At 39.4% G+C, this 24,373-nt stretch overlaps 3 protein-coding genes and 1 long non-coding RNA gene across 6 annotated transcripts; 2 read left to right on the top strand and 2 right to left on the bottom strand.

The window, feature by feature from the left end:
* The first annotated feature begins 889 nt into the window (after positions 1–889).
* Positions 890–1,485, top strand: LOC115677955 (uncharacterized). The gene has a single exon (XM_030601207.2). The coding sequence runs from the start codon at positions 931–933 to the stop codon at positions 1,387–1,389; it is 459 nt and encodes a 152-aa protein (XP_030457067.2). The 5' UTR covers positions 890–930; the 3' UTR covers positions 1,390–1,485.
* A 1,692-nt stretch (positions 1,486–3,177) lies between these two features.
* LOC115677943 (protein DETOXIFICATION 40-like) lies at positions 3,178–10,270 on the bottom strand. 3 transcript variants are annotated; one of them, XM_030601184.2, is made up of 8 exons: positions 9,636–10,268; positions 8,648–9,023; positions 7,187–7,442; positions 5,735–5,791; positions 5,135–5,373; positions 4,309–4,427; positions 4,093–4,179; positions 3,178–3,560 (listed from the first exon to the last, which is right to left on the bottom strand). In XM_030601184.2, the coding sequence occupies exons 1-8, from the start codon at positions 9,978–9,980 to the stop codon at positions 3,495–3,497; spliced, it is 1,545 nt and encodes a 514-aa protein (XP_030457044.1). In that variant the 5' UTR covers positions 9,981–10,268; the 3' UTR covers positions 3,178–3,494. The 3 variants fall into 3 exon arrangements, 1 of the variants encoding a protein (XP_030457044.1); XR_008814711.1 differs by lacking the exons at positions 3,178–3,560; positions 4,093–4,179 and adding exons at positions 4,743–4,825; positions 4,921–5,023 and having other exon boundaries at positions 4,310–4,427; positions 9,636–10,270; XR_008814712.1 differs by lacking the exons at positions 3,178–3,560; positions 4,093–4,179 and adding an exon at positions 4,921–5,023 and having other exon boundaries at positions 4,325–4,427; positions 9,636–10,270.
* Positions 10,271–15,111: 4,841 nt separating this feature from the next.
* On the bottom strand, positions 15,112–21,832 carry LOC115677937 (protein DETOXIFICATION 40-like). The gene is made up of 7 exons (XM_030601178.2): positions 21,375–21,832; positions 20,374–21,005; positions 19,729–19,785; positions 18,925–19,163; positions 16,451–16,569; positions 16,188–16,274; positions 15,112–15,495 (listed from the first exon to the last, which is right to left on the bottom strand). The coding sequence occupies exons 1-7, from the start codon at positions 21,714–21,716 to the stop codon at positions 15,430–15,432; spliced, it is 1,542 nt and encodes a 513-aa protein (XP_030457038.1). The 5' UTR covers positions 21,717–21,832; the 3' UTR covers positions 15,112–15,429.
* LOC130135231 (uncharacterized) lies at positions 21,001–21,995 on the top strand. The gene is made up of 2 exons (XR_008814680.1): positions 21,001–21,242; positions 21,333–21,995. It is a non-coding gene; the product is annotated as an uncharacterized LOC130135231 (long non-coding RNA).
* Positions 21,996–24,373: the final 2,378 nt, after the last annotated feature.

Consider the following 24,373-nt stretch of genomic DNA (forward strand, 5'->3'; position numbering starts at 1 on the left):
AATTAAATTAAAAGGTGCCGACTTAGGTACGAAATTCTCCTGATGGGTCTCCTTGATAACACAGCTGGAGATGGGAGATCTGCAATCTTCAATGTGGCTCTTTCTCCTTAAGTGTTGATTTCTTCGTTTGTTTGGTTTTAAAATTGAACACGACAGGTACGGTTGTACTTTTGCATCTACCGTTCTCACATTTCATCCTCAGATTCATCAACCCATCAACCCAAAGGAGATGGATGATAAGTCATTAATGACGATTAAATCCAGATCTTTTAACTATCCCGAAATGAAGTGACTCGGCGATTCTCGCACATTTCAATTTGATCGCGAGGTAAAATTATGGATTGGTCCGTCCCGTTAATTCACTCTGTTTGGTTGCGCTCAATGTCTTGTCTCGATCTTGACAGGTTCAAATCGCTCCACGAGTGGATTGTATGACCCGCATCTGGTTGGGCATGCATGAACTCACTCGATCAGCTTTACATGCTTGGTCCTCGACAATATCGGTGGTGTACTTTTCCATTTCTTGTAGTCAATGTAAAAAATCGCCGCGTACTAGCACTTTTCCAAAAGAAAAAAGTACATATCTTGCCAGGTTCTATACTGTGGTTATTAGTTCTGTCCATGTAAGTAAATCTGAGCAGAACATGGCATGTTCTTTATCCTTTAGCTGGATGATCCCTAGTATAATCCAAGATTAATGAGGGGTCTTCATGGAATTTAAATCGAAAACCATATTCGCAACTGGCATCCTCACATTAATAAAAACATCAAATCTTCCACATGATGTCATTTGTCAGGTCATCTTAGTCTTATTTTCTTCCCTTTATTTTATGTTCTTTTAGTTTATTGAACAGTACGGCACATGACACTGCCTCCATATCATCATCTTCCTCATCAACCCTTTTAATCTCACACACCCTCTATAAATTCATGCTCCAAACTTCAAACCATTTCAATCTCACACACCAACATTCGCCTCACTCCTTCCATCCACGCATTCTCCATCTGAAAGACAACGAGTTTTCTCAGGAGAGAGATATCGAGATGTCGATCTCGAGAGGGCCGTACGCTTATTTGAAGATGGAGAAGGAAGACCCGGAGGAGGTGAACCACAGGCGGGCTCGGTTCTTGATCTACAAAGCGTTGGAGAGAGCGGACTACGAGTCTCAAACTAGGAGGCCATCGTTCTTGCGGATCAGGTTCTGCAGGCTCAAGATGAGGGTCGGCAAGAGGTTGAAGAAGATGAGGATGGGCGTGCTGTGGACACTCTCTGTGTCCAGGGTTGGTGCTTACAAGCAGAAGATCATGAAGCAGATGAAGGGAAGCTGCATGCGCTTGTTCAGACTTGGAGAGAGCACCAAACCCAGCATTCCACATTTACTCATATGAATCAAGTTTTCCAACTCTCTTCTTTTATATCTTCCCTTCTGTATTTGGGATTTACTGTTTGTGAGAAATATTACAGTCATTAATGTCATTTGAAGATCGCAAAATGATTAATTATCAGTCAAATGATATGTTTCAGTTCAGACTTAACACGCAATTTTCCATCTAATCTTACCCTAATAAAGAAGCATTGGCCATGAGCAGCAAGACAAGTTGCAAAAAAACATAAAGTTAGACCAAAAAAATGAGCGGCGATTTATAACACGAAAAAAATACAGGATTCGTGAATTATTCCAAAGATATATTAACTACAATAAAACATGTCGATACTGAAATATGCAATGAGCCCTCGGTTGCTAAATCTCGACGAGATTAACTACGTGCCCTGCCCTCGATGCGTTTGGTCTGATGGCTCGGTGTTTGGGAGGGTTTTTGGGGCATGTTGAGCTCAATCTTACTGAATAGAGCCAAGAAAAAAAAGAGACTAAGTTCTCTTATCATGAATGTAACATCTTCATGTCTTTAACGTACTGTGGTATCACATCAATCTAACATGGAGATGCAGTATCGTGTAAAAAAATAAAAACTGTATTCATTGTATAGACATAGCATTGAAGGAGGGCAAGCAAGACATGGGTTCTTTCGTCATGCCTCTGTGTCCTCGACGACATTGCGAGTCTGTAAAAAACCATGCATTCCAATGTCACTTTCACTCTCTGTCTGTCGGATCTAATCATTTTCACCAGTCTAAACCCTAGAAAAAGGTCAAAGTTTACATGAATGTACTGTCCGAATCTCCGGGAATTTTGCACTCTGTGCCGTAAATTTCCCACCATCCGTACCTTCTTTATCTGTACTTTTGTTCCTCCGGAAATTACTTTATCCGCTTCGAAAATATAGATAGATTAATTCGAGAAAAGATAATAATTGATGGTCAGCACAGCTAGAGCGTGGAACTTTTGAATATTCGGTATTTCTTGACCTAAATTATAAAGTATGGTTCATCATCATTGTTCCCTGTTTGATGGCTTCTTTCTCTGATAAAAAGATAGATATGTTACTGAGGCACTAACGTTTAGCATAGGATTCTTCATCGCATTAATTGAGTTTAAGGTAATATAATCCAACATAACATGAGGTGTACTGACTTATGCATGTTCTGCAACATGATCCCGTCTCTCATGCACTGTATTTAAGGGAATGCTTTTGCTGATGATTTGTATATTAGTCTAGGCCCAATAGCCCAACTCACTCATTTTCTATTTTTTGCTTGGTCCACTCAAGATTATATCCTTTATATCATTCACAAATTTAGAAGATGGCAGCATATTGAGAGCTAACATCACTCAAGTCTGCACCTGTTAACATTTTTCTCGTGTTTGGGCCGGGTCTGATGGAAAAAGACCTTACTGAATCTCGCCCGAATATTGTCGGGTCCATCTGATTCCTAGGCCCATGATCACGTCTAGTAGTGAACACAATGATGTAGAAATACTAGATTTTGAATGACTATGATCTGATGACAATGTTGTTTAATCCATCAAAGACATGGTTAGAACCCGTTTAGCGGCTTCGACTAAGGTTGATACGTCCTAATTCTCGCTCTCCATAGCACCAACCTGCTGACAAAGGCATGCCATATTTTGGCACGTATGCTAAGAACTGATCCTCTATGGCTTAGAAGATTACAGTTTATGTGAATTTTGCCTTCATTTTTCTGTCACCTGTTACATACGTGATTCTCGGCCTTTAGACAAAGATCGCATGTCAGCTAGTCGCAACAATCAACAATGGAAAATGACTGATCATTAGTTGCAGCCAAGTCTGGTATGTGTTTGTCAACTTAGAAACCAAATTGGGATATGCAATTCCATTCTGGTGGAATCCCAATACCTCTGCATTTTCTGTTTCAAGAAAGACAATGACATCGTGGGCAATGACCGATTCGTCGCAGTGATTGTTTGTCAGGCATTTATTCATTGATGCATTCGTTGCCATTGGGCTAACAGTGCGTGCGGGTTATTGGCTGAACAAAATAGTTCGCTGCCCTCAAAATAAACAGGTTTTGCCTTCAGAGCGACACTACCCGAGTCGACGTAATTGAAGGATTAGCTCTTTAGGAGGGGCTTTTTGTTGTCTTCCCATTTGTCCAAACGTGCTTTAGCTTTCTCCACCTGAAACATGAAACAAACAACCGAAGCCCTCTATTTAGATGTATTCTATTGAGTCGCTTGCTGGCTGGTAAGACATTTATGCATGGAGGCATGTCTTTTTAACTATGTAGCTGTCTCACTGAAGTCAATTGGATGAAAGTCAGATGAGCTCAAGCCCAGTGGAGCAAGAGTCTAGTGAAGGACACAAATAAGTGAAATGGCCTGCTATTCATGTTGGTACTCCATAATGAATTTTGGCTGACATTTTTGTCTGAGCAATTCGTTTTAATTTAGATTTACAAAGTGATCTCAACTTGGACGATGAACTGCAATGAAGCAAAACCGACGCTATTGTGAAGCCTGCAGGCAAAAGATTGCGCAGCATGGCTTCCCGTGTGAGCAGCGATTCAGACGTTCTGGTTATCGTTTGTTGGTAGACTAACAGTTCAAATGGCGTCACGGTAATGTCACTCAAAGTGACAATTCTAAAGGCTATACAATCACTGAAGGCTGATTTGATGAAAAACAGAGTAAATTTGCATTAAGAGTTTACCTCTTTGTTCCAGTCTGTGCGGTATGTGACCCAAATTAAAATCAGAGTCTGCATGACTGTTCCACCTAGCATCCCCGACCATATTCCCTGCAATCAAAATCAGACATCTTCTCATATCACAATGATCGGGCCGTTCGATCTCGCTAGTTCTTCAACCGCTTAAATGAAGCACATCGAGCATACATAAGATGATGTCTAATGGTGAGAGGATTTTACCTTAGCGCCAAGGTCAAACTTAAATCCGAGGACGCAACCAATGGGAATTCCAACCAAGTAGTAACATCCCACGTTGACGTAGGCCACGAAGGCTTGCCACCCACATCCCACAGCGACCCCTTTGATTCGAAATTCCAAATGTTATGTAATGGACTCACATTTGACAGAAAGATAAATAATAGACATGATTTTTACGGTTCACACTTTTCCACATTTAAACTTTCCAATGTACTCCTATTTTCTCTCCTGGTTTTGAGCTGGTACTAGTAAAAGACACCGGTCTCGCGTTGCATAGGCATGATTAAAGCTTGGACATTTTACTAGTTGAAGTTTTTGTAATTAGACAGGTTATTGAAGAGCTGTGAACATTTGGTGTGGCACTGGATGGGTCAGCTTTTAGTGCATTGTTGAAGGTGCATCAGATGTATGACCACCTTAGCTCAGACTGGCCATTTAAATTTGTCAGGGTGAGGGCCACTTTAGCTCTTCTTGCTTGAGACAATACAAGCCAGCCAATCTGAACAAGTTCCTTGGGCTGTGAGAATCAATTAAAGATATGACTAGCGACACCAAGTCTCACTTCTAGAGAAAAAGGGCAGGCATCAGCTTTACGGTGGCAAACGCATGATGATGTCTTGGATTGAGTTTCAACCACGATCTCCATCACGTGTCCCCGATCCAAATTTAGAGATTTAGAACTCGGAAACACGCTCCCCTAATTTTTCGTATCGAATACCAGAATCATCCGCTTGTATTGAGAAGCAATCGACCATATGAGAGCGAAACACTAGTCATGTACTAGTGTCTTAAAACAATATAGACTTACCAGATAATACTGGCTGAACACCATTGAGGACGAGAGTGACGGCCAAGTATGGGCAGAGTTCAGAGACAGCATTGGCCACAGCCTCACCTTCTGTGAATGCATAGCTGATCACATGCCTCAGCGCCATCACTACAACTGCTTCAATCACAGCAATTATGAAGGAGACCAAGTTCACCATCACCACTGAGAATGCTGCTGACTTTGGATGCCCTGCCCCTAGTTCATTCCCCACCCTCACACTGCTCTTACATAATACACATAATCAGTTAACCTCGAATTATCAAACACCACAACTTTGTTTTCAACGAGACTTAGATTTTTCTCTCTTTCTTTTAAAATATATTGAGTAAAAATGGAGGTGTAGCCATATATCTACTTTTCAAAGTGATTGAAGAGCTCAATGTACTATTGGAAGAGTAATGTGCATGTTGATGGACAGACCGTGACCATGTAACATTTTGTTTGTAGCCATTAGTCTGTGATGTGTGTACATTCGACAGATTTTGCTTTCAAAGTACATATATTTTGTGCAAACTAACCCGTGCAATCGAAATTACCCCCGTTTGTGTATTCTATAAAAATCATGTAATAAAATGGTACCTTGCAGCAGCATTAAACCCCACGGAGACCATGAACAACAGTCCTTGTATTGCCATGCTGCACAACCCAAAAACCATGTGTTGCTGTCCATTAACTTTTACATCTCAAAGCAAAAATAATCTACATGATTTCATTTAGTGAATAAATTTTATCCACATCAATTAATTGCAAAGGAAAAGCATAGTATAGGCAAGAAAGTAGCTCAAAAAGCAAGCATCAATCAAAGTGCTATCATCCTTAGGTTCTTAGTCACGGAAAAAACTATGTACATTCATCAGTTTCTCATATCATCAAAGTTAATTTCTCTGATGCTTTTCAATTAAAGATTGAAATGACGGATAAGCAAAGCTTTCCACTAACAAGTTAACATGCTGATGCTTTACTCCAGCACAATTATGAGGTCGAAGAAAGGCTTTTCGCTGAGATAAAAGGTAAAAGACAATTGAACAGTAGAAAGTAAAGCTAATGGTCCTTTTCTCTGATCTCTTGTCACTGAGAGACGAAGAGCTACTAATGGAACCCACATTGCCTCGTGCATCCATCAAAATGGGATGAATATATTCTAAGAAGAAAGCATTGGAATAATTTCTCATACATGGGGAGTAAAGTTGGTGGTCATTATTCCCACTTTCTTATATTTCGCACTTTCTTATATTTCGTCAGCATCTTTTAGCTTCTTCATTTTTGTTATATATTCTACAAACTTCGTCTCTTATATACAGTCAATGGTAAGTTATGTCCATGCTTCAGTGTATACGATAGAATACAGGTCTACTCAACGCAGCTATCTATTTGTACGTTTGCAGTTGTTGCCACCTACCCACTTCATCTAAATTGCTGATATAGTTGGGAAGCGTTTGTCCGAACCTGCGTGACATGCTAGGGGTCCACGACAAGTCGTGGAAAAATTCGCTTCCACATAAGACCAAATCTAAACGGGGCGTTTGACAGGAACCTAATTCTACTGACATTACAACCCATGACCAAGACAAAGCCAAGATCTGCCATACCAAAAGTAACAAGATGACAGAATGCCTGAGTTTTGTATTTAAAAAAACATGGATCACGCTTCCATTCTTCTCACGCATGAGTTTACACCTAATCTCATCACTAGAGCATGAAATTTGATTTCACATAGGAACAACATCTCTTGACACGATACGAGAGACTTAGAGACACCCGAGCTCATTAGAACTTATAACTTAAAACTAACGTTACTCGACACATTTTTCATCCCTTTAAAAAAATAATCATTTTGGTAATGACATGAAATGCATGATTAACATATGAATATGATTGCACGACACAAATTGCCAGACTTAATTTTACACAATACACATATGAGCAACCAAAATATTTGAGACAAAGATCTTTTAAGGTCATTTAAATACGATCGACTTTGTCTGTCATATCAGTGATCCACATACAGACAAATACAATAAGCTCACTCACCAGACGGCCAAGGAGTCAAGGGCGAGCTCGGGGTCGGGAAGCAAGCCGGCGATCAAGACCAGGATCTGGAAGTACCAGGTCTCGAGGCACAGCATCACAGCCGATGCGGCCGAGAGCCTGAGGAAGTCCCACAGCCCCGAGAAGGCTTGCAAGCTGAACCCCGTCCACGTCTGCTTGCACTGGCGGCTTGTTACTATGTAAATGAACTGGGCCCCTACTATTATCCACCATGACAAGCTCAGCACCAGGGATGCACCTATCACAGATCATCTCACAATCACCATTGAGTCATTATAATAAGCATAGGAAACCAGAAGCAAAGGTTTTTCGAAGCTGGTTTTGCTTGACACGTCTAGATTTTAAGATCAGGTATATTAAGGAGTACAAGCTTCCTTTTTTCTTTGACTTCAAAAAGCATTTCCTCCAAAGACGTACACAGATCATTATACCACCCCGTTGGTTCGGTTTTCTTTGTTCCTTCAATTTTTTTAGTGACAATTTGGAGGAAATGATCATGCTCTGTGTACGTCTATGGAGAATGTGCTGCTGCCGACTTTAACTATGACCTTTCGAAGCTCACGGACAGTAAAGACCATATCACAGAATGAATCTACCACGACCAAACGAACAACTCCGGGCATAATCCAAAGAGAGGTGAGGGTAAAAATCAATGGTTTTGGCACTATTGGCTGGAGTAACTACTGGGTATTTCAAGAGTATCGTGTGATGGCCATCTTTGACTGATGAGAACCATCTAAGTAGTACGTGCATGAGTATCGCTAGACGCTAGGGCAATGCTACACAATGATACACTTAAATAGTGGTGTCAAAATGGGTTGAAAACTCAGGAAAATAACACAAACAGTCCCTAAACTTTGACCCAATATGCAATTTGGTCTTTGAACTTTTAATTTGTTTAATGTAGTCCCTGAACTTTAGCCTAATGTTCAATTTGATCATTGAACTTTTAATTTGTTTAATGTGGTCCATGAACTTTTAATACATGTTCAATTTAGTCCTTGAACTATTTTTTTTTGTTGAAAGTCCCTGAACTATTTGAAAATATTCAATGTAGTCCTTCCATTAATTCAAGTTCGGAAACTACATTGAATATTTTCATATAGCTTAGGGACTAAATTGAACATGTATTGAAAGTCTAGGTACCATACTGAACATATTAAAAGTTCAGTGACCAAATTGAACATTTTGCTAAAATTCAGGAACTATATTGAATAAATAAAAAATTCAGGGATCAAATTGCATATTGGACTAAAGTTTAAAGAGTGTTCGTGTCGTTATTCCACCCCTAAATGACTCAAGAATATCTGTCGTATTGTCGGGGTAATAACTCGTTCGAATTACTTTTGTGGGGACCATGGATATCATCGTGAGTATCAAATCTCGTGGGACTCCATCCACTTTTCACGAAACGTCCCTCTCTCTCTCTCTCGCCCAACTCACCTATCAACCCTAGACCCAACTTGTACACAGCTAGCCAGCTCAGCAAGAGGTGAACACAGAGCGTGGCCGCCGATATGTAGGCGCTGGGCCGGACTATGCTCTGCGCCTGCAGGAACTTTTGTATGGGGAAGTTTGCGGCATAGCCGAATATCTGCGGTATGAGGCCGTACACGAATACTGCCGCCGTGGATGCCACTTCTGTCGATTCTCCGAGCAGGAGCAGTATGGGCTTTGATAGTATGTAGATGATTGTTAGCGGGATTCCGGTGGCGGTGAGCACGACCGTTGCCCTTTGCATGTAAATGCCCAGCATCTCGTATCGGCTTGCCCCATAAGCTTGGCCACATAGTGTCTCAACGGCACTTCCCATCCCTAGCTGTTAAAGAAAAAAGATCAGTGCTAGGTTATTAAGACCAGTCTATGAAATTGGGTTTGTTAAGTGATGTATCAGACTCTAAAGATAAAGGAGTTTTACGGCATGAAGCTAATGAACTTTCTAGCCTAGAAGAGGAAAAATGTCAAAGAGTTTTCTGTCAACTACTACAGTAATTTAGTAACTAGTAACGAGGTAGTGTTTGAGAATCAAGAAGACATTTTTTTCTTTTCTTTTACAAAACAAAAAGATGAAATTCTAAATGTTTGAGTTGACCGCTTGACCTGTGTTATTGATGGAAGAGATTAAGTTTAAACTTGTCTGGCTGTATTGCAACTCCTATAGGACATCAGAAATAAAAAAGAATGAAAGTTCACCTTAGCATTATGGAAATGAACGGAAGTTAGGCTGAAAGTCATTGTTACATTGGAAAATTCCTAGTACTTGCATGTAGAAATTGATTTGGATATTGGCATAAAAGAAATGGCTGTAAAAGTTGGATGCTTGGCAAGTTCTAAGATGATTGTGTGTGGGTTTGTGAGAGAGAGAGAGAGAGAGAGAGAGAGAGAGAGAGAGGGAGAGAGAGAGAGAGAACTGGGTTATAGCTACACCAACCATAAGGCCATAGGCAAAGAGTTGGATGCCGCTGTTGCCAAGAGAAGCGGCGGCGAGCTCGAGGTTCCCGAGGTGGCCGGCAAAGACGCGCGTCGAGAGAGACATCAAGTTGTTGATCATGTAGACCATAACCGCAGGGGCAGCCAAATAGGACAGCAGCTTGAGCTCTATCCAAGTAGCCGACCGAAGGCGATTGAAGTAAGTCAACTCCATGTTGGTGAGCACGGTCTCCAACTTAGAGTCCACTTCGTGCGGCGAGGGAGAAGCGACCGCTGCCGGTTGTTCTTCCTCGGATGGTGAAAGAAGCGGCGCCATGGAATCGTGTGGCTCATCTCTGGACTCCATGGTTGTGGAAGTGTTGGTGGGTGCTGAACTGCTGATATCTGCTAGATTTGTGTACTTGATGAGAGTGAGATGGGATATAATGAGTTATGAGGAAGCCCAAAAGAATGGAGATATGCGCATATGTTGTGGCAATGGAAACCTTGTAGCAGAAATCTGGAATAATTTTGAGAGAGTGGTTCGATTTCTTGTTCTTTCACTTTTGGTAATGCTTTGATACTCTCATATTACTGGAGAATTGTTTGTGTCGGATGCGGTCTCTTTTGTAAGCTTCTGTTTGGCTTCGATAGTCTTGTTGGTACTTTGGAAGATATTCCTAGTTAATTTAATTGAGCAACCAATTGCACGTAGTACAATACTTTGGGTTAATCACTCAAATTCCCCCTTTCTTAGGTACTCTTAGTGTCATGTTGATTTTGACATTAGATCAATAATGACAGTGGTAAAACATGCTAATTCGAAAAGTAAAACAGTGGACTTACTCGTGGAAGATGCATGCATTGGCCACTTGAAAACCATAGTTAAATTTGATGAACCTATGCTATGCTTACTTCGTTGAAAAATTCCAAAGTATATGGTTTAAAAATTCATGTAAAATGTGTGCACTTATTAACATGGGGAATCGAACATATGGACTGTGTTCCGTACATAATCGACAAACACATATTCGTTTTTTTTTAACCTATGTTGAAGGGTCATTTATTAACATGGGGAGTCGAACATATAAAGTATGCACTTTTAACTAACTCTACGGTGGACTTTTTATACATAATTATTAAGAATAGTTTGGTGCTTTTTTCATTATTACTATTCCAAAGTTACCCTTTTCTTGACTCACGCACACACTCTTCTATCTACTTCATTCCCACAACATGTGAGAAAATATTACATAGAGCTACTATTCGATGCTGGCAAAATCCGAGTCACTCATCAAGCGATTTTCTCACAACATGCACCATTGTTTTCACATTTTTCAATGATTTATCAAGGGAAAATGACATATATGGTCATTGAACTTTGGCCCAAGGTGCAATACAGTCCCCGAACTTTTAATTTGTTCAATATGATTCATGAACTTTAGTCTAATGTGCAATGTCGTCCCCAAAATTTTATATTGTTCAATGCGGTCCATAAACTTTTCGTACATGTTCAATTTAGTCCTTGGATTATATAAAAATGTTCAATGTTATCCTTGACTTTGAATTAATGGAAAGACATCATTGAACATTTTCATATAGTCCAGGGACCAAATTGAACATGTATCAAAAGTTGATAGATCACATTAAACAAATTAAAAGCTTAGGGACAACATTGCATATTGAACCAAAATTCAGAGACCATTTGTGTCATTACCTCATTTATCAATAAGCAATTGATGCTCTCACCAATTTTTTCACTAATTACTCTATTCTTTCATCCGAGACATCATTTAATTTTTTTTTTCCTATCTTAGTTACTTACTTCAATGCGAACATCTTCCATTGAAAAGCTTAAGGAAATTACTCTTGACGCTTGTGTTCATTTTCCGTCTCTAGATTCCAATTAATAGTTCTTGGCTTACGTTGAAAAACACAAATTTTATGGATAAAACATTCGTATTGGAAATGTGATCATTTTAATCTAGAGAAGTACCAAAAAAGTTCTAACCTATTCACATTTTTTCAATTGAATCCATTCGGCCAATTTAGACTGGAAATCGCTAACGTAAATGTCAGCGGTCCTTCGTGGTATAGTCGGAGCTGATGTAGACATTTTTTAATAAAAAATTGATTTTAAAATTTTTTTTCTATTTTTTTTTCTTTACTTTTTTTATTGTTTGGAATAAGGACTGCTGACCCTTGTCGGCCAAAGTGAGGGCATGCGGTCCCTCCCTGATCTAGGCGAGCCCGTGAGGCCCAAATCTGGTGGGGCTGTGTGGCCCTCGCCCAGAGCTAGTGAGGGCCGTGATGCCCTCGCCCAGTGTCGGCTAGAGTTGGTCGGTGACCCTTGTTGGCCCTCAATCAAAAAAAAAAAGGTAAAGAAAAGAAAAGAAAAAATCAAAAAAATTATTTAAACAAAATGCCCACATCAACATTGGTTGTGCCACGTAGGATGGCCGATATCCATGTTAGCAATTTTCAACTTAAATTGGTTGGATAAACTAATTGAAAAAACGTGAAAATGTTTATAACTAAATTAGCACAATTAAAAGATTTAAGACCGAATTGGTATGAGTGCAATAAGTTTTGAACTTTTTTTGGTACTTTCCCCCATTTTAATCTTTTGGTTCCAAAACGCAATGCTAATGTTAAATTTCTCTAACTCGATGTAAGTTTTCCTTTGATCAGCCAATGCTAATAGCATGTCCCTCCACAATGACTTCCATGCAAACTGTCATTCATCCCCATCTTACCAAAACCAGTTACCTCAGAAGTTCTTTAAACAGACGTGTTTAGGAAGAAGGCACCCTCGTGTGATTTGAAGCACTCTAATGAAAGGATGGAGAGCTCATTTGCGTTTCACAACTGTGCAAGTGTCGTTTTGTGCTGAGAATGCTGGGGGTGACGACATGAATGCGTTTGTCGTCTCCCTAGGTCAGATGATGTTGCAGATCAATTTACTAGACAGCCTATTTCCTGGCGAGAGTAAAACTGAACGTACCCAGTAGATAACTGTTAATTGGCCCATTAGATTTAATGTCAACTGAGGTATGTATGTTTCGACCAAAAAAAAAAAAACTTAGGTATGTACGTCCTCCATGTTTGGTGGTTCGAATCGATACACGTGATCAAAAGGAGAAAACCCTTTTTTCACCCTTTTCTTTTTGTTTTCTTTAAGTATATTATAAGGGAAAATTGCCCAAACAATTCTAAATTTATTGAATAATTTTTTTTTATCTTTTCTTTTGTTTTGTGTTTCTTAGTGATCAATAGCGTAGGATTGCTTGGATCTCTTATGAAGATAACTTTTATGTCTTGTTTTGCCACTCATTTTTTATCACTTGGTTTTGAATTTGTGATCATTCGGTCATTAACCTTTAAATTGTGCCATTTTAGTCCTAAACCTTTTGACAATTTGTCCTTTTTTTTAAAATTTTCTGAATAGTTTTCTTCTTTTTTTCCCCTTTCTTTTCTTTTCCTTTTTCTTTTCTCTTCCTATTTTCTTTTTTCCCTTTTTTCCTCCGCCGGCCGTGTCGGCGCTAATTAAACTGTTACGTCAGCGATTTCTGGCCAAAATTGACCGGAATGATTGAATTGACAAATCGTCAAAAGGTTTGGGACTAAATTGCCAAATGGTTAAAAAATTTCGATAAAAAAATGGCACAATTGAATGGTTTAAGAATGAATTGACCGTCGTACAATAAGTTTAAGATTTTTTGGACAATTTTCTCATCCACGTGAAATATAACATTTAGTAAATCATCTCGAACAAACACTTCTTCTTTTATGTTTGTACACAATGCGTAGCTATCACGTATATACCGGCAACACTTCAGTCATCTAAGCAAATCTAAGGCAGGTCATAGCCCAAGCTTGTTGAGGAGGATCATCGAATGCTCACATATATACCGGTGTTGATTCGTGCACGAGAGAAATCTCCTATTTGGCGTCAATAATTATTGGCGAAGGGTTTGTTAAAAAGATCGTGTCCGACGCTCGTTAAATATACTTACTAAATAAATGATTGATTTTCAAAACTATAGTTATATACAACACGCATGTCAAAGAGAGAGATAATTGTCCAAAAGTCATAAATCTATCACATTGTGCCAATTCAGTCATAAATCTTTTGACGATTAGCCAATTCAATCCTAAACCTTTCAATTGTGTCAATTTAGTCCTAAACCTTTTGAAGATTTGCCAATTTAGTTGTAAACCTATTATATGGATATTTGGTCAAAAGGACTATATTGACAAATCTTCAAATTGTTTAATACTAAAATGACACAATTGAAAAGTTTAGAACTAGATTGACACAATTGAAAGGTTTATGATTGAATTGGCCTTCCTACAATAGGTTTAGGACTTTTTGGACTATTTTTCCGTCGAAGAGATTACACCTATTGTAATTAACTAGAGGAAAGTTATAAATTTTTTCCTTGTATAAAGCAACTTTAATAAATTAATGTCCTCATAAGAGCGTTTTTGACATAAAATCCTCGTATAGGACTAATTTTTTTCTTTCGCATATCTGGGAAAATGGCTGTCTAACTTTCAACACCTGCCCATCGTTTGACTATCTTCAGCTTCAAGTCTTCAGATATTCATTACTTCTACATAAAATAAATAAATAAAGATGAGAAAAAAAAAGGGAAAAAGGTTTATGACTCGATGACGATACTTATCATCATGGATCGCAATACCTAAGTATAGATCAATCTCTGTTTTCATGCCATTAATTCCACCAATAATTGTAACTAAGGTTTTGATACATCTATCGTATGAATCCCATATGCACTTCAACCCTTCTCAACCTCGTCTATGATGAGTAGAAACTGTGGATATGCCTGCTAAAGTCCCTGGATATGTCGAATCAAGTTCGACTCAACTTTTACAGTAGCCAACATCGACGGATCGAAGGGGGCTTGCGAGGGCCTTCGCCCTCCCGATTGCTTGTTGTTCGGTGCAATTTTTATGATATATATGTTGTAATCCATTTAAACTAATATAAGTTAATTCCTTTATGTTGCCCCTGAGCTATGAAACTATAGTATCCGAAGTACATTACTTTGCATATATCTGGTATTATGTCTTTTTCATTTTTGTTTTGCTTATCCCTGAAGTTTTGAGACAATATTTGAGAAGCTTATGTATCTTTCGGTAGTACACATTCTGCATTATGGTGGTGCTTGCCCATGAAGCTGGACACAACCTCCGTATGGGCAGCGTAATCTGGCTTGAAGCACCTGTTGATTAGCCCAACATTTACTTGATGACAAAGCAGTCTTTTTCTCAATCCACATAAAGAGCAATGTAATACTTGCATGATCGTTCTCGGCTTGGTCGAGACGTGAATTGATTTACGGTAGTATACAGTTGGGCTTTTGCATGTCGAGATGACTGGCGGATGCAAACCCTAATCTTCTCGAGAAATTCGAGTAGAGAAAAGAATAGTAGGTATATGTAAGTATGTAACATGAATGGACCCTTGAGAATTTGTTTGGCTGGTGAAAGGAAAATCTTTTGGTCAACTAATGATGGGCGAGTACAAATAAGTCAATGAGCTAAGCATCCAAACAACAATGAAAATAAACCAAGCTTAGATTATGAAATGACAGAACAAGAAAAAAGAACATGGGGACCAAGGATGGCTGTTTCCACTCAAGAAGATACTTGTATCTTGTGCTAAAATATTATTTTTCTGATTTTCCTTCCCTTTATTTTGCTGGAAAATTGTCACGTTGGCTCTTATTTTGGGGTTCAAGTGCAAATCAATTCAACATGTAATCGGCTGACCAATGCGAAGATCCGCATCATTCATTGGAGAGAGGCTCTTTCTTGTCTTCCCACGTTTCCAAACGATTTCTTGCTTTCTCAACCTGAAAAATGCAAATTTTATACGCACATAGATTAAAAGAAGAAGAAGAAGAATCATCGCCTTATTCAGCAAAATGATCTTTCTTATTTGATCCTATTCCTCGAGCTAATGATATTGCGGTCCTCATATTCTAGTATTTGACAGCAAACCACTTGCTAAAGATGTGACTTCATCGTAGGATTTATCAGATGGAAATATTTGAAGTGTAGCCAATAGCTAATAGCCAACCATGATTTGGAAGCACGATAATAATTAAATCCAATTAAAAATATTACGTTAGGAGTACTTTACATGATTTTGAAAGTTCACCCTTCCAGTATGTTGTCTTATCTGCGTGTCGAAACTTAAATTGCTTAGACTAATATAAGAGCACCGATAATCACACGCTATAAACAAGTCAAGCGGAATGTTAGGTCGACTTATCTTTTTTTAAGGAGCTCCTTCAAACTTAGAATTATTAACTCACTTTAGACATCATTGTAAAGTTGGCCAAACCTACCAGACCCAAAGTGATACTTATCAGCTTCCTATCATTCATCTTTGAAAGCTCAAAGAAAACAAACCTTGCCCACTCATTGATCATGGGGTCCAGAGGAAGATTTTTTTTTTCTATCTTGTCTGTCAATGTAAGCATGACGATGATCATCAAATCTAGATAAAGAAAGAATAATTGTGGGAATCAGATGGAGTTACCTCCTTGTCCCAGTTTGTCCGATAAGTGAACCAGATTAGAATCAAAGTCTGGATTGTAGTGCCTCCAATCATGCCAGACCAAATTCCCTACACCATAAGCCAATCTCTTAGATCATTATTTCTCATGCAGAAGTGTCTGCTAAGTACCCGCATGCCAAAATACTTGATTAAAGAGAAGGTGATTATCGTTCGTATAACCCTAATCTTCTAAGAAATATTATCAAGCTCGTGTGATGATAAGAAAGAATGAGGAGAGTCCATACCTTAGCTCCAAGATCAAACTTGAAGCCCAAGAGCACACCAAGTGGAATGCCGATAATGTAATAGCATCCCACGTTCACATACGCGACAAAAGCTTGCCATCCACACCCGACAGCCACTCCTTTATAAAAGATATAAAAAGAACGAAAATGATAAGAGAAGTTTTCGTAATCAAGTTCATATCGTCCTCCGAGCAATTATTCTGCGAAACAAGTGTCTTCACGGACAGATCCATTCAACGACCAGCCCACGAAAGTACAGCAGAATCTAAGACTGTTAGGCTGTTAGCTACTTTGTCGCTTCCTTGGGATCGCTGAGCGACGCTTTGATAAAAAAGGGTTTGGTGTTTGTGGTGAAGAAAGCAGACTTAGAGAGAAGAGACAAACCAGGACATGCCAACAAGACCCATTATCGTATGCTGCGCACTCGCCATCTTTCAATGAAGGAATAATTGATTCACGTAACAAAGAAAAGACGACGATGACTTGTTGGCACTTTATGTTCCAAGTGGAAACACTGACATACCCATCTTTTATTTCAGTTTGATTTTGTTTCGATGTCGAGAGCACGCAATACAGCAGCCACATTACCATGTTCTTTCCAAAAATGTTTGGACAATTCGCTAATGGACGCCCTCATTAGGTTTTGACTCAGTCAGCTTTTCTTATCTTTGTTGGATAACATAGATATGCGTAGCACTAGAAACTTTACGTACTTAAAATCAGAACAGCATCATCTTGAGGGATCGGCTGGATTCAAGTCACTGAAAATTTTACTGCTGATTCATTGAAATGTGTTGAGTCAATTGCGAGCTTGCTAATTTTTCACATCTAGAAGATAAAATCTACCGGGAGAATTCACGTACGGGTCTCTAACTTTTGGGTTTAATTTTTTTAATTGGTTCATTATACTAATGATGAGGAAATAAGTCTTTATCATACTTGCTTTAGCTAATTTGTCACGAATAGACCAAACTTTTGATTAAGTATAATCAACAAATTCCACACACGCATGAACATCATGCCAAAGTACAAGTCCAAATCCGATGGGACGAATGACGATGACTATCTATTCTAATCAAATCTAACATAATCTAACATCCAACGTGAGTAGAATGGATTTTTGTGCTGCAACCACATCACCACGAATAAAACAAAGCTCCATCCCATCATTCTAGAAAAGAGAAAACAAAGTAGGGCTTGATTACTTTATATATATAATGTTCGTTTAAGTTTTGCAGTTTTGCAATATAAATATAAGTCAAAGAAATTTTCAATAAAAAATTCAAAATGGCACGAGATTTGGGCTAGTCCAAACTAAAATTAAGTACCATGTGCTGAATAATGATTATATGGGATTTGATTGTCACCACATAAATGATGACTTATTAAACTAAAGTCAAGTAAATAATGGTCACTAATGATCATAGGGATTGACTAGACATAAATGTTTGTCACTAATATAACCTAATAAGCCAATTCTCAGCTACTCAATCTGTAGATGACTTGACACCCAAAAAGCCTATGATTACAAGCAAGAACTAGTTTTCTATAATTGCTTGTAGGGTCCCAAAGTACATCATTCACGTCTTTATTTCGAGGTGTGACGGTTCAAATTGGCCACTGCTTTCCGTGCGTGTACTATGTTTCTTGGAATTCAATTCTTCTAAAAGATGTCTTTTGATTGGTCCAATGTCGATAAGATTTCTATATTTATTGTGTTTCATTTTGGGTCTTGTGCATCTAGTCTTTGAATAAATTTCATTTCTTTTATGGAAAGTAGCGCCGGCATGGAATTTTATATTAGTCGATCCAATCCCCATGCTAACAAAAGGAAAGCCGCAACTAATAGTCATCGAGAAATGTACCTTTGAACAACATACAGTCCAAATTTTTTAAGATTATATACTTATTTCGAGGGTAGAGAGTTTGCGAAATAATATTCTTCTGATCAGAGTTTAGAATCGATTCGATTTAGTAGAATGCGCTTAAAGCATCTATTTGTCATAATTTCATTTATCTGCTAATCTTATTAATTCTAATGGACGATGAATTAGGACTCGCTTATATGAAAATAGATAAATAATGCACAAAATCTTGAATTAATATCACTCGGACATAATTTCCTCCGACTATTTTTCGAACCACATAAACCTCCAAAATGATATCATTGTCCCAACTTCACTCTATCTTATAGTTCCTTCCAACTTAACCTTTAGCATCGTATGTCTCGGCCAACGTGACACGCTTATGCTTTGACCAATTCGACGTGGCAAATCCAATATACGACATATAGGACACTTGAAGAATAAATTGGAAGGAATTGCGATAGAGACTGAAATTGGGATAGTGGTGCTAATCGACGGTTTTTGTGGGTTAAAAATAATTTGAAATAAATATGTTCAGACGGTATTAGTTTAGAGATTTTCCGTGATTTTAGCCCTTAAAAAGAAAGGATTAGTGTGATGGGACTTTACCAGAGAGAACGGGTTGAATGCCATTGAGGATGATGGAGACGGCGAGGAAGGGAGAGAGCTCGGACACGGCGTCAGAGACGGTGGTCCCACTTGTGAAGACGTAGCTGATGATGTGGCGCAACGCCATCACTACGATCGCCAAGAAGACAGCGACGAGGAACGAGCTGGACGTCACCACTATCACCGCGAATGCAGCTGCTCTCGGGTGTCCGGCTCCTAGCTCGTTGCTCACTCTCACACTGCATATACCACAAAACACTCACCAATTTCAAGGCTAGAGCAAACAAAAAACATGTATCCAAATTCACAAGAATATGAGAAAGTAAATTTTGACGGACAATATTTAGGATGTAATGAATATATATGTGGAATTTATATATGTTGGAAGAATGGGATATCGATCTGTCTCGTGATTTGAATTTTCAGCTCCCCCAAATACAAATATCATGAGTGTTTGCATGCTGATGAGTGGTTGCAATCGTTCACGTGACATGAGAACATGACACGAGTATTTATCGAGAAAAATGCGTACCCGACTCAACTAACTTAAAGCTAACATGAATTGACAGCTTTTTGTTCAATTTTTTGTTTATGGTAAGTTCTTTGGGATCTCTCTAAAATCTTTTGGTAGTGATGCAAACATAACATTAAATTAGTACGACTAATACGAAAAGACAAGACAAGTCTGATCAAATTAAATTAAGGGCGTGTGAATTTTAATGGAACCGAGAACCAATGTAAATGAAGAAAGGGGTTTTGCTGCTGTAATCCAACCATAATGCTTTCAATGCTCTGTTGACTGACCTTGCAGCTGCATTAAATCCCACTGAGATCATGAGGACCCATCCCGATATCGTCATGCTGCAACATTAATTGGTTAAAATAAATTAGTTGGATCCAAAGATAAAAGGGACAAAAAAAAAATAGAATAAACAAAAGCAAATGTAAGGATGGAGGAAACAAAGGTGTTCTCAAGAGATATTTTAATTGTCGAGCGTGAAATTATTCACGCGACACTCGGCGCGAGATGATTGGCTCAAATGGGCTAGGACTATGTGTTCTTTTCGTTCAAAGTAACCCTAGCTCAGATGAAAGTTATCATATAGTCCTTTTATAGCAGTCCAACAAATCGAGGCTCAATGAATGCATGGTCGTGCATTCACCCAACCGTAGGGCCTAGCGGCCGGCTTATGCGCCGATCGGCCACCATCGTGTACCTAACTTGAAATATATTAAGTGATGCGGGAGTTTATAAGTGCGCATTTAAATAAGCGGATGACATTAAATATGCCCTATAAGAATGTCCCGCATCATTCGACCTGTCGTCGTTGTAGACCGCCTTTAACATACCTAGTTTTTAGTCATAGTAACTATCTGTAATGTTTCGAAAAAATAGGAGAACATCAGCTGAAAGTACGAACTTAAAAAAGCAGTTAGTTTGGACTTTACCAGATGGAGAGAGCGTCCAAGACAATCTCAGCGTTCTGGAGCAGACCAGCGATCAACACCAAGATCTGATAATACCAGCACTCCAAGCACAGCATCACCGCCGACGCCGTTGAGAGTTTCAAGAACTCCCACAGCCCCGTGAAGGCCTGCGAGCTGAAACCCCTCCAGGTGTGCTTGCACCGGTCGCTCACCAGTATGTACACGAACTGGGCCACCACGATGACCCACCACGAGAAGCTCAGCATGAGGGAGGCCCCGAGGAGCCCGACCCCGAGCTTGTAGATCACGATCCAGCTGAGGAGGAGGTGCGCGGCGAAGGTTGCGGCGGATATGTAGGCGCTCGGGTTCACGATGCTCTGCGACTGCAGGAACTTTTGGATTGGGAAGTTGGCAGCATAGGCGAAGATCTGTGGGATGAGGCCGTAGACAAAGACCGCCGCCGAAGATGCGATGGAGGTGGACTCGCCGAGGAGGAGGAGGATTTGCTTGGAGAATATATAGATGAACATGACTGGGATCCCGGTCGCCATCAGGAGGATTGTCGACCGCTGGAGGTAGACGCCGAGCATCTCGTACTTGTGGGCGCCGTAGGCTTGCCCGCAAAGCGTCTCCACCGCGCTCCCCATCCCGAGCTACACGGCGGACAATCAATGCACGAGCCAGCAATTTTGCAAATGATACGTCAGGCAGAGCGAATGACACAGTAGAACATTAATGAAGCAATTCATTAGGCCTATGCGAGTTGATTTTGTTGTACATGCGCCTATGTCCAATGTTAAAAAAGTTATGGAAGTCTTGGGACAAGTACTATTCTTTCTTCGTTTTTTGCTCCGCCATGGACCTTACGTACTTAACCGAGGTCTTTTCAGGTCTTGGGACAAATCATATTCTGTCTTTGTTATTGCTTTTGGTTCCGCAATGTAAAAAATACATATAGAATATGATTGCATAACTTTTAGGAAAGACGATTGAAATGATGCCACGGACAAATGATTACGTACCATGAGGCCGTAGGCGAAGATTTGGATGCCATTGTTGCCGAGGGAGGCGGCGGCGAGCTCGAGGTTGCCAAGGTGGCCGCAGAAGATCTGGGTGGACATGGAGGTGACATTGTTGAGGAGGTAGACGACGACGGCAGGAGCGGCGAGGCGGAATAGGGTTTTGAGCTCGATACACGTGGCTCGCCGGAGGCGCTTGAAGTAGGGCAGCTCGGGGTCGGACAGCACGTCCTCGAGGGCCGAGCTCACCGGCTCCGCCGAGGGTAGCTGTTTGGGTTGTAACAGGGGTTGCTGGTGCTGGTTGCCTTCATCAGTGACTATGCCATCTCTCCCTGTGGACTCCATCTCTCTCTCTCTCTCTCTCTCTCAGCAGTTTATGAGTGAGAGTGGGTGGACTGAGATGGAGATGGGAGAGTGACCATACAGAAATCAAGGTACCAAATATTAATCTGCTCTCTTTTTAACTTTTGGGAGGGAGAAATTTCCAAGTCTTATAGATGGAGGATAGAGTGAAGAACGTGGGCCACAGAAGAGAGATTTTAGAATTTGAACAAGCCCGAAATTGAAGCATTTGTACATTTGGTGCCGGACCAAAATTTGGTGAAGTAATCAAATGGGAAATTTCTGTACGTGATAAGAGATCAAAGTGATTTTGGATACTTGCAAATACAAGTGCCAAGAAGAAGAATCAAACGCAGCCTATCAACATCTCTCTTGGTGGCTTGATGTATTTTCACGGCTTGGTAAAGAGAAAAAAAAATGTCATTTCCGTTGCTTAGCAAAAGGGCAAAAGCCGCCAAAAATCCTAAACTATACTTATTGTAATACATCTATCATAAACCTTTTCTCATGACACAAAAAATTTCAAACTTATACTTGTATGACACATTTATCCTCCTTCGAAGTTCCGTTAATGGAATCTGTGAAGAATCTGTAAAAAATCTGCTTACATGAAGGTCAGAAAACAAACGATGTTGACATGACACCCACATGGCTTAAGTGAAATAAAAGCTACATTGTTTTGATCGAAAAATCATTCGACCGAATCTTGACGAAGGGAAAATGTGTAGGGCAAATGTGTCACAGTGGTATAGTTTAAGGTTTTTGATTAAAAAAAAAAGGCTATAGGGTAAACGTGTCATAGTGTGCATAGTTTAAAGTTTTTTTTTGTGGCTTTTTCTCGGATAAAATGAAAGGAATTGCACGTGCCAATTTCTCAGCAACCCTTTCCTTTTTTATAATGATAAATTCTAGTATTTCACGAGTATTAATTGCACCCTTTTTTGGCAAGTTTGAAGGTCGCCCATTGACTCTCTGCTGGAACAGCAAATGGTTTGGTGGCGTCGTGGCTTACCCAACAAAGAGAACCGCTTGAAGAAGGAGATGGTTTTTGTTTGGATCATGGATGACGAATTCGAGGAACGACAAAAGTCTAATTTCGATTTGTACTCGTGAAGTAAATGACTTCTGCAGGTGTTAAACTTGGGTTCGTGCCAGCGACACAGCCCGTGGCTGCTCCGAATTGTTCAAACCCCAATCGTCGCCACTGTTTTGGACGAGGAACGAATTTGAAGTTTCAAAATGAATGATGGGACAAGCCGTTTTCAGCTCGGGGCGCGGCATTGAGCATTTGATTTTCTCGAACTCGATTGAACTCGGCTCGAGTAGAAAGAAGGATAACCTAACACGAAAATCGGGATCGAGCTCTTCAGCTTTTGAAATGTGTGAAGAGCGCAATAAGCTTTGCGTGGTCTGATCCGGTTAGATCGAGGGTGTGGGGGATGCCGAAGCTGGAAAGGGATTTGGGTTGATCTAGAATGATCCGCCGAGTAATCTCAAATAGCTCGGGAGGAGCTTGAATCGTCAACACCTTTATGGGTGATTCAAATCAGGAATCTCATCAATTGCCATATTTAATTGTTTCCAAAACTTATACTTGTGACTTTCACTCCGAAATTTAAACTTCAAAATACTACGTAAATTTAAATTTACAGAAAGCTGAAAGTTAAAGATGAATTTCACCCTGCAAAGACCGGCTAAAATGCATAATTTTACACATTATGAGATATTAAATGTGCGAAAAGAGGATTTTCATAATTGTAGAGTATGTTTATGAGAGCATTGTGTGTTCATCTTCTGATTTTTCCCCGGTTCAAAGAGTTTTAAAAAGTTAAATGCTTAGTCGAGTTAACAATTTGAGCTTGAGCAAAACAATCCACATCAATATGACAGTGTCAATTAAAACACTTTGTTTTTACTGTCCATGTTTACCTAAGAGAGCAACAGTGCTGGTGCTGGTGCTGGTGCTGCCTCCACCACATATTTTCTCAAGAAAATTGAACAATAACTGGGAATTAATTGATAAATATTGACACGAACATTCACATCTATTTAACTTTGTTTTTTTTTTTGCGTGATCTTTTAAAATTCGAATAATATTTTAGATTTGATGGGAAATTAAAAAAGTTACTTCGACTTTTGATAAGCGTAGGCAAATAAACCTAATTGAAATTAACACATTGCTCACTTGAACTAAATATAAACACAACGAAAGTAAGCATTTTATACGCCATTAATATATATTTCACGTTGAAAATAAGCATTGAATTGTTCTCGAGATCATGCGCATCATGGATATAGATTTTTTGTTTTGTTTTCTACGTTCCATTGTTCGGTTAATGAATTTAAACAAGTTTTATAAAATATATATTTAGAATCCTCCAAAAGCCTAGCCGGTTTGCATGGACGATTGGTGAAAGAAATTGATGGTCAACTCATCACGGTCATTCTATAATATAACGGAGATGATTACTATTGACACCTAAATTTTGGCGATCCAGTTAGTTGTTCATTGCATAAAAATTAGGGATCGGTTCTGGTTCCTAGACAAAAAATTAGTTAAATCGCATATAGATTAGGAGCATTTGGATTAATATTTAGGCCCATATAACTGCATTTGCATTGGACTGACGGCAGATGGACTCGAGTTGATGCTTCTGAAC

Source organism: Syzygium oleosum, unplaced genomic scaffold (genome assembly GCF_021117445.2).
Source record: "Syzygium oleosum isolate NSW1041296 unplaced genomic scaffold, Sole_v2.1 Sole_v2.29, whole genome shotgun sequence".
NCBI lineage: Eukaryota > Viridiplantae > Streptophyta > Magnoliopsida > Myrtales > Myrtaceae > Syzygium > Syzygium oleosum.

What these genes read in the sequence shown, in the direction of transcription:
- LOC115677937 (XM_030601178.2), bottom strand. Translation starts at nt 21,716, where the DNA reads ATGGAGTCCACAGGGAGAGATGGCATAGTCACTGATGAAGGCAACCAG. An exon ending in CATTCAACCCGTTCTCTCTG is followed by an intron (nt 16,570 to 18,924) that starts GTAAAGTCCCAT and finishes TCTTTTATAAAG; the next exon opens with GAGTGGCTGTCGGGTGTGGA. An exon ending in GGACAAACTGGGACAAGGAG is followed by an intron (nt 15,496 to 16,187) that starts GTAACTCCATCT and finishes TGCATTTTTCAG; the next exon opens with GTTGAGAAAGCAAGAAATCG.
- LOC115677955 (XM_030601207.2), top strand. Translation starts at nt 931, where the DNA reads ATGCTCCAAACTTCAAACCATTTCAATCTCACACACCAACATTCGCCT.
- LOC115677943 (XM_030601184.2), bottom strand. Translation starts at nt 9,980, where the DNA reads ATGGAGTCCAGAGATGAGCCACACGATTCCATGGCGCCGCTTCTTTCA. An exon ending in GTTGGGTCTAGGGTTGATAG is followed by an intron (nt 7,443 to 8,647) that starts GTGAGTTGGGCG and finishes GATCTGTGATAG; the next exon opens with GTGCATCCCTGGTGCTGAGC. An exon ending in GGGTTTAATGCTGCTGCAAG is followed by an intron (nt 5,374 to 5,734) that starts GTACCATTTTAT and finishes ATGTAAGAGCAG; the next exon opens with TGTGAGGGTGGGGAATGAAC.